Here is a 9,714-nt window from a genome sequence, read left to right on the forward strand (position 1 = left end):
CAGGCATCTGTGCATGGGTTGAGCTGCCCCATTTAGAGAAACTTCACACTTCTATCGCCTCAGGAACTGTCCTCCTTTAGCAGAGTCTCTGATCCTCCTGCCTTCTTTTATCAGCACCTTCAAAAGAAAAACGGCACCATAATTCCTTTCTCAACTCGCTTCAGAAAAAGAGTAAAGTGGCTGTTCTTTTCCATTTAGCAGCTGAAGAAGAAACATACTTCAAGCAGGTGTTTCATTACAAAATATAAGAGAGAGAGATTTAAGTACAGGGCAGTACAAAAGAATAATGTTCTCACACGCCATCACTCTAGCTATTACCTCTCTTTTGCTGCACTGAAATCCCTCAATAGCAGAAACGCTTCCCTTGACTCCATGTCTTTCTAAAGGTGCAATAGTTTAAACTTTATATTTGAAATAGGTACACCCTTCTTGGCACCACTAGTTCATACCCCTGCACCATGGACTTTGGCCCTTCAAGTACAATATGACTGCAGCATATTCCCAAATAAAGATGAAGTGAGGGGGAGATGGAATTGTTGCAACCTGTCTTCTTCAGCATATACGTCACCTTGAGTCGCATCTAGTCGGAAAAGGGCAGGTTTCTAATACAGTATACAGTAAATAGAAAACCTACCATTTTTTCCGCTAGTGAACAACATGCCTCAGAGTTTGGAGCATGTAACACCTACATATTGGAAAGTGGGTACAAGACTGAAAGAGACCTACCTTCTTACCCATCACTTGATTTGACCAGTTGCATGTAGCAAAACCTAGCTTGACATACCATATTTTCTAACATGCACTTCCCCAAAACCAATTGTTGGAAATGGGGGAGTGAGGGGGTAGACATTATAAGTGAGAGAATATGGTAACAATATTTTTTGTCCCTTCCATTTCTGCATGCGATCCACAAGAAGCAGAACAATGTGCAGGCCCAGGACCCCAGCTGCTGCTACAAGGAAAAAACTTTTTCCTTCATTCTGCCTTTCAAAAACAAGGTGTACATCTTATCCCAGGGCATGTTGCACATGACAGAATATGGTAATGTGCTTGAGAGTGAGATGAAGGGGAAAAGTGTAGGAAGAAAGCTGAATGTGATCACACTAAAGCTTGAGCCACTTGAACAGCTGTTTAAATAAGTCGAGGAGTCCAAGTTGCATCCTACCTTTAAATCTGCTACATGGGTTGTGCTGCCAGGGCATATATTTAGGGGGTCTACTTAAACCACATTTAGATGTACCAATTTTCACAGGTTGGTCATGACATAAAAAGCAAATTCTATGCACATTTTGCAGGTGTGCCCCGGCAGCCCCACCCCTTGGTACCGATTGGCAGAGAAGCCCCAGGGGCAGAGAAGTAGAATGATGAGGGGGTAGTGGCCATCTTTTTCACCTCCCTTCATGATGCCTTGCCAGCCAGTGCCTTCTCCTCCCAGGCAGGCTGCAAAGCTGGGCAGCAGCAGCAGCAGCAGCAAGGAGATCTGGCTCCCACTGGGGAGCCAGCATTTTATTTTTATTATGTTTTTTTTTTGTTGTTGCTTTCATGGACAATCTCTGATTTTGCAGTTTCCACAAAATCTGCAAACCACAATTTAAAGTAGACCCCTACATATATTTAATGAAACATAGAAAAAAAAATCTTCTCTCCTCTACATGCATAATAAAATACCATGGGCTAGATCACTCCTTGATCTCCGAATCAAAATCCAAGAAGGAAAATAACCAGTGACTTTGGTTAAAAAACACAAATTGGCCTCTAACATTAATACGGCTCCAATATGTGTTCATAGGCTGTGTAAGCTGTGAGTTCAAACGTACCACCTTAGTGCTTCGTCCAGTCCAGTTTTCAGTGGCTCTATTAATGAGGATCTGCATGTTCAATGACAGCATCCACCATCTTCACGTTCAGTTCACCGTACGACAATACACAGAACAAATGTAACAGCTCAGAGTGACAAGTGAAACAGCTTCAATTTAGCAAAGAGAGAAGTCGAGCTTATTCTCCAAATGTTCCGGGTCAATCACTATTTGTGTTACAAGACTATAATGCATGTGTGGTAAGGTAGCGATTAATAGTTTAACTCAGGGCTGTCCAGCTGGTGGTTCACTAGCCATATCTGTCCCCCAAGGGGTAAACTGAGGCTCCCAAGCTCCCAGTATGAGCATCGCTGTTGCTCTCCAGCTGCTATCACTAGAATCACTAAGCCCCCCTCCCTCCTCCTGCTTCCTGACCCATGCCTGGGGGCAGAACAGCATGGCCCAGAGCTGAGGGTCCGCAGCTTGAGGGCTCATGGAAGCGCAGGGACCCCCCTCCCCGTGCAGCACACAAGGGACCCGACATGATCTCAATGCAGTGCAATGGTGGTGGGGAGAAACATGATGTGGCAGCACTGACAGTGCTGGGAGATGGGGAGGGCACGAGGCATGGCATGCAGCCTTTGCAGTGTGAAGCTAGACACAAGTTGGGCAGCCCTGGCTTACCTCCCCCACTTCTGAGGGATTTCAGCAGCTTCTGAAATAATAAAGGAACACAGCCATTATAAAAAAGCCATTTATTGTTTCACTAACCATATTAGATAAATATATACATATTTACACATGCAAAAAAAGTGACTTTATATACATTTACACCAGTTCAATTGTTATTACAGTGCAATTTTTTTTTTTTTTTAAAAAGGTACCAGACAGCCTTTCGGGAAGTTTTAAACAGATCTTTGGGTTAACCAATACAACAAAGAGAGATGGTAAAATGCCAGTTTTAATGATTTCATAAAATGGCTAAGCAACAATGTTTGTTCTTAGCAATTTTCTTGCGCTACACTCCAAGATGAACAATGGATTTTCTGAGGACTTCATCTCAATTAACAGAGTTAAGTGGAGAGAGATTTGAACTGTTTTTAATGGCTAAAGGTCCTGAGAAAGACACCGATTCCCTTTTAAAGATCTGATTCGAGGTGCACATAATCCAACACTCTGACCCAGACCACAGGGACTCAAATGGCAAGACATTCTTTTTATTAACTCTTGAAGCCCTCAAATCAGGGTGAACATTTTTTCCCTGCCTTGCTGAAAGGAAGGACAAAGCTACACATCATACAGAAAGAAAAAAAAAAAAGAATTAGTTTGGGCAGTGTTGAACTAGATCAGTCCTTGATCTCTGAATCAAAATCCAAGCAGGTAAAAATGCTTAGAAGTGAACGTGTGCATTCAGTGCACATGGCCTCACATGGGTTTTGCAGCCAGACTTACCCACATTATAGAACAAAAATCCCCCTTAAAAAGAGCAAGGACAAAGCAATTAAGATTGGTAGTCCCAACTAGAGCACTGTTCAATCACTACACCAGTCTCACCTTGCATCTAATCTCATGACAGTTACGTTAGGGAAGGCAGAATTTTGTACTAATGAGCTTTTTTTTTTTTTTTTTCCCTTTTCCTAAAGAATCTCAGGTCAGGGGAACCCTCTACAGCAAGCCAATGATACGCTTCAAGCCTCTGCAGCAGATGATGTGGAATCCAGGCTTTGCCAATTCCAGTTCAGACATTGCACAACCTACCCCAGCAGCCTGCTCCGATTGCTTTGTAGTGTCTCTAGGCACCGGCCCTAACTGTAAGAGCTCCAGATACCCAAGTCCAGGCAAACAACCTGTACTTGACACATCTTTTAGAGACAAGCATATCCCCACCTGGATCATGGTCCGTGGAAGACAGGGGAAATGGGGGGAGGAGGGAATCCTGTTAAAATTTCTTTTTAATAACTATTTTACCACTTACAAATGACGCTCCTAGCCCTTTTCCTGTAGGTTTGCAGTTCCCCATTGAAAAGAGTGGGCTGTTACCTGGTTAAGGGTGCCAAAAGGTCCAATGTATTGAGCAAGGTGCTAGAATCTAAAAGAATTTAGAGAAACCCTGCAAAACTCTGTTGGCACAAAAATAACCAACCACCACCAACCCGAACAACATGATTGTCTTTGGGACACTGGACCTATTCAAACCCAATGAGTTTTCTCCATTCCCCCACCCATTTTACCTGCAAATTTCCTCACATAAAGTCAGTAACAACCTAGGTTCACTCCATATTCTAACCCATGGGTGCACAACCTCCGACCCACGGGCCAAATGCAGCCCGAGGAGCCATCACATCTGGCCCGTGGGGCTCCTTGCAAGTAAAAGTTTGGTGGCATGGGAAATCTGGTGGCATGGTGAGCCAGGCCAGGCACAAATCACAAGTCTGGGGGGAAAAGCAGATGTCAGTGCAATATTCAGACATGTGAGCCTTAACTGCCTCATTCTACCATGTAGTTGTGCCACAGAGGTTGTCAGAAGGAAGCAAAACATTTTTCCTGCTTTTTGCATTTCAGGTGCAATCTGAATAGTAGCTGCATGTTCCACTGACTACTAGAGCAGAAAGTTAATTCTGATGAAAGTTGACATGGGTTTTTTCATATTAAGGTTTCAAAATAGACCCACCGAGATGAAGGGGAAAATTAATTCATCGGGGAGCTTATTTCAGACTGCCAACAGATTCAAAACGACAGCTCCCCAACAATTCATTTTTATGCAACTACTAGAAATAGAGACTTTGTAAATTAAAGACAAAATTCTTGGCAATTCTATATATACTATAAAATAAAGGGCCCCACCATAAAACAAAAGAAAAAGATCTAATAAAGTACCTCCAAAATAGTACACCTGGCGTTTCCTTTAAAATGTCCCAATTTGGTGATTCTTCCCTAACTCTCCAAGGATAGCTGCACGAAAAGTGTTATATATTCTTTAAGCAGACAGAATAAAATATTTAGAAAGGTTGAGAGAAGTTTTAAATGTTACTATATACTTCAACACATTAAATATATGCATATTCAGTGCAGCAGGAGTTGAGAAAGTCAGCTTTTAATGACTATATTCAAAAGTGCATGCTCATAAATTTGCCTAACCACGAGAGCTTCAGTACTAGTAGCCAAAGGCGTCTGTAAAATAGAGAACCTGCTCTTGCTCTCCATTATGGGGAACTGCTTTCTAGTCATAAACCATATACTTTTAATAGGTGAAGCAGCCATCAGACTGTCCCAAATAAGCTTTTGTCTCTGTAGACCAGACAGACGTACAACTGCCCTATCCGCCACCATGACCTCCACCAGGAAAATAAAAGGCTACTCAGGCTGAAAGTTCAATTACATCTGCTTGGTTTGTTTTACACAGCTTCAAGCTGATCTGCAACTACCCAATGAGTGCACACCTACTAAACCTCAAGACATCCAGCTTAACCACAGGACATTGCCTTTTCTGATTTTGAGCAAAAGGCCAAGGTGTTTTTCTTCCTTTCTAAGCCCAACCGTTCTAGCTCACTTTTAAGACAGTTATTCACTAGAAGTCATTTTCCCCCCAAAACAGTTACTAACCTAACTCTTCCTCAGCTCATTTTTGTTGAGCGCGTTGAGCTCTATATATGAAGTGCCAAGTGTTATTATCCACCATTTTAATCCGTCATGACTTTAACATCCATCTTTATATTGTCCAGAGGCAAATTGCTGCGTTTTCACATTAAAATACTAAATGGTTACAAAGCAAAATGTGATAAACCGGGGGGGGAGGACTAAATGTTTTTGTTTAAGGAACACAACAAAGACTAAGTAATAAAGATTCCTCATGGCACTAAGAACTAATAACCACTTACAACCAGAGCCAGTCCATGGGGTAGGTCCAACACGGGCGGCTCATGCAGTGAGCCCCATGCCAGCTCCGTGCACAAGTGCCAGCACACACTGCATGCAACATGCAGGGCTGGCCCAAGACGTGCTGGATGAGCTACCCCTGCTGGATCAGCCCCGGATGCTGGCTCCAGCAGACGGGACGGGATGGGACGGTCCATGGGTCTGAGCCATCCTCCAGACCCTCCCTACATCTCGCATCCATCCAGCAGGCCAAATGAGATTGGCATCCCTGACCTACCATGTACCATTACAGTATATGGTTAAGAAAAGCAACTAAATTCCTCCACGTATTTTTCCAAGTTGTTTCAAAATCCCTTGGGACAACCATTGTTGCAGATCTTTAAGAAAGTCCAAGTTGGTTTTGGCTAGTGTGAGTAAATACAAAAAGAGTTCTTAAAAAGCAAGTAACAAATCCCCAGTTTGTTTTCATACTCCAGGATCAGGCTGTTTCTCCACCAGTTGCCTTGTCAGGATCTGATATGAAGAAAGAGAGGCCACTCCTATGTGGAAGAGTATTTGCCAGATGTTCCTTAATCCATACAAGTACATATTGCATAGACAAATGGAGAAAAACAGTACAAACACCATCATCTTCCTTCCTGAACTGTAGAACAGGTACAAGTAACACTAGAACAGCACAAAAGAGGTCATGTTAGCATCCAATCGATTGTACATAAACACAGATCGCACAAATTATCAGCACATATGTCTGGGTGTCAAGAAGGTGAAAGCTTCCTCCGAGTCTTATCGGTTACACTGTCAATCGGAAGGGGATCGGCGGCCTACATGTTGATGTTGCTGAATAATCTACAATGAAAGGAAGCCACCAACACAACAGCATTCTTGTTGGCTCAAAAAAGGAGCAGCATGGATTCACGGAGCATGAAACTAAACTACCTTTTAACATCCAGGTGTGTTCTTTATAGGTCAAGGTTGATGCGCAAATGGCAGGCAGACGAGGCAAATTTACTCTTACTTCTGTTGTACCTAGTCAGGGCTCCAGGGCTAAACAAGGTATTACCAGAACAGAATTCACTTCAAGCCAGATAACATCATTTCTATTAACGAGGGGATTCAGAGTCTGAGGGTTCTCTGAAACTCCCAAGGCAGGGGTCACCCATTACTTCAATATATTTTAAGCATTTTCCTATAGTGTCTAATGACACAAGGTAACAGGCTACACGGGCTGTTTAACTTGAGCAGTAGCCACTCGAGCATTAACACGGCAAGTCCCAGGTTTGCATCACATCAATGATGCAAACAGGGCTGACTTTGTAGGCAGCACTACTCATCCGAGTGTAACATATGTCTAATCACTCCATAAAGCTGTATGACCAGGGTCTAAGATGGCAAACAGGCCAAAACAAAGTTTGCTTGCTCTTCCTTATCTCAGGTGAGAAGGGAGGGGAGGGGAGGGGAGGGGAGAGACGGAACAGATCTAGTCTGCCAAAAGGTCCAATTGACACGCACTCAAGTTTCAGGAACAGATCTCTATCTCCACCTAATGATAGCTGGATATGAAACACCAGCCTAAAAGCAGCTATGTTTTTCTCTCTCTCATGCCTGCAAAAGACAATATTCCTGGGAAAGTCAGCAACTGTAGGATCGGAGCCTAAGACCTCTGGATCTAAGAGTAAAAGAGACTCGACTGCATGAGCTTAGAAGATTCAAGCCAGTCTTACCTCAGGGCAGTAGCAGCCTCAAACCTCTGTGGTTTAGCTACTAGAAGGGGATGCATATTGCAAGCATGTTACCTATATACCCAAGTGCGGAGTGGCTTCACTTAAGCTGCATCTTCCTTTTGTGGGCAGGGAAAACAATCCAATGAATTTAAAAGGATTCTGAAATACTCTCTTGCTGAACTGTATTGCAGAATGAAGGTGAGCTAGAAGTCATGAGATGCACCAAAGGTGTAATCCTGGAGTACCCTTTTAAATCCTGTAGTGACTTTTTTGCTCTGTTTCTGAAATAGTGCCTGGACAAAAAAAAAAATCTGAGCTATCACACTGCATTTTAATAAGCATTTGCCTATGGCACTGTAACACAGCAAACAACACCTTTCTAGTTATTCATACCATACGGCACTGTACCAAGATACCAGTGAAAATAATCCTATAATTTTTGTCAATGCCTTCGTTTAGAGAGGTTTGCAAGTGTATCGCACTTGGAATTAGAAGTACAATATCATGCCAATCATGATACTTTGAAACAGTTCTTTTTTTTTAATCTATGCTCGAGTTTGAACACGTGATGACACACAACCCTATAACCAGGATTTTAGCCACTTTCAGCTTTCTGGGAAAGACTCGCTTACCATGCTAAGCTGTTTGCCACTTTACAGCATTAGTTGCGCTGTATCAGGCCTGCAACTATCTTGTTTTGCTTTCACTAATATTTGTGTTATGTCATGAAACATAGTGAAATTCTGGAAGTGCCATCAGAGGCCTCGGTCCTCTGTGTGTGATATATATAAGAACCTTAGTTTGTGCCCCAAAATGTTTGCCTTTCTGTTGGAGATCTAACAGTGATCAAAGTAGCTCACTTACTCACTAGAAGAATGCCTGGACAGGACATAAACAGCAAATACTTAATAGGTTTCATATTAGTAAGATTCCTTTATTTTAGTAATGGGAGTTGGTATCCAAAGACAAGGTTAGCAACACTGAAATGTTATTAAATCAGGATTTTGGCCAAAACAGTTGCATTTTAAAAAGTAACAGGTCCTTTTTAAGGGTTATTTTTAAATAAATGGACAAAACTACACGTCAGTGTCAGTTATGCAAAGTTCAAAGTACTCAGAAAACTGGACACAATCAAGCACTACATGGCACTGATTTTTTTTTACTGAGGGGGGGCACTGGTATTTATTTGTACCTTGCCTTATTAAGACATGCACATTCACTCATTAAAGCCTTAGTGCAAGTAAAATCAGAAAGAACCAAGAGAGTATTTCAGAAACTGAATGTGCCAAACCTCTAGGGAATGCGAAGTGTGAATCCTTGTTTTTCCACCATCCTGCACAAAAGAAACCTCTTTTTTTGCAAAAATCACAGAGAAAGGAAGGGGGCTACTTTTAATGTAGATACAGTAGCTTCCATCTGAAGTAATATAAAAAAAAAAACTTGATCCCTACTTTAAGGAAAGAAGAAGGGTGGAAGAACTCTTGGGGAAACAGCTTATACACCAGACCAAGTTCATTGCATAACAGCCTGGAAAACTAGAGCAACCTCTACCCCACCACCTCCCAGACCTATTTCTAGATAAAAGTACAGCAGCAGTAGGTAACACTAAAGTCTGTGAGAGCTAATCAAATCAGTCAAAACTGTGCTAGCTAATGCTAGAGTGGTCCATAGAGACTATCGAACCACAGCAACCTTTGGTGAGCATGCAGAAATGGAACATCAGGTCAGGTTACATTGGTTTATCACTTGCTGCAAGTTACACCTTTTGCTTTAGCCATGCTTTTCCTTGAGGACCATAAGGCCATCACAATATCCAAGAGGACTAAAAATATGGAAAGATCTTCATAGCTGGCCAAGGGATTATTCATCAGCAGGAGAGAAAAAGGGAATCCCAACATAAGAACAATGACCAACATTCTGCATCTAACAAGTTATTTTGCAGAGCAAGCGGATGTGTGTCAACACTCCACAGATGTAAAGGCAGGCTGCGCAATTTAGGGATGTATTAAATGCCATGCTGAGTAAATGGCAGGATTGGAACATAATTTAGGAATTTCTGGCTTTTCTGTGTGCGACGATTACTGTGAAGTAGGGCTGCGTGAAGCTTTGGATGGTGATTCCATTTAGAGGAGATCCAGCCCGATTCGGTGGCTGAATCTCCGAAACGAATCAAGGGACCAGTTAAATGGTCTGAATCAATTTAAAGCTCTCTGAATCTTCGGAAAAGATTTGGAGAGCTTCGATGATTCAGGCAGTCCCTGGTGGGGTGATTCAGGCAGTCCCTGCAGGGAGCTGCAGCTGACTCTGAGCTGGTAAGCACT

The 9,714-nt window shown here is 42.4% G+C and overlaps 1 protein-coding gene across 4 annotated transcripts in view; it reads right to left on the reverse strand.

The window, feature by feature from the left end:
• Positions 1 to 4,471: 4,471 nt before the first annotated feature.
• Positions 4,472 to 9,714, reverse strand: part of SEC22C (SEC22 homolog C, vesicle trafficking protein) — a 21,687-nt gene continuing 16,444 nt past the window's right edge. For 2 of the 4 annotated variants that reach the window (XM_019529167.1, XM_019529160.1), the window contains exon 6: positions 4,472 to 6,338. In XM_019529167.1, coding sequence (XP_019384712.1) covers positions 6,138 to 6,338 — 201 coding nt within the window. In that variant the 3' untranslated portion in view covers positions 4,472 to 6,137. Of the gene's footprint in view, positions 6,339 to 7,015; positions 7,687 to 9,714 lie in introns of those variants that run through there. The other 2 variants (XR_002099798.1, XM_019529176.1) reach the window with 2 other exon arrangements.

The sequence above is a fragment of the Crocodylus porosus genome, unplaced genomic scaffold (genome assembly GCF_001723895.1).
Source record: "Crocodylus porosus isolate Cpor-Errol unplaced genomic scaffold, CroPor_comp1, whole genome shotgun sequence".
NCBI lineage: Eukaryota > Metazoa > Chordata > Crocodylia > Crocodylidae > Crocodylus > Crocodylus porosus.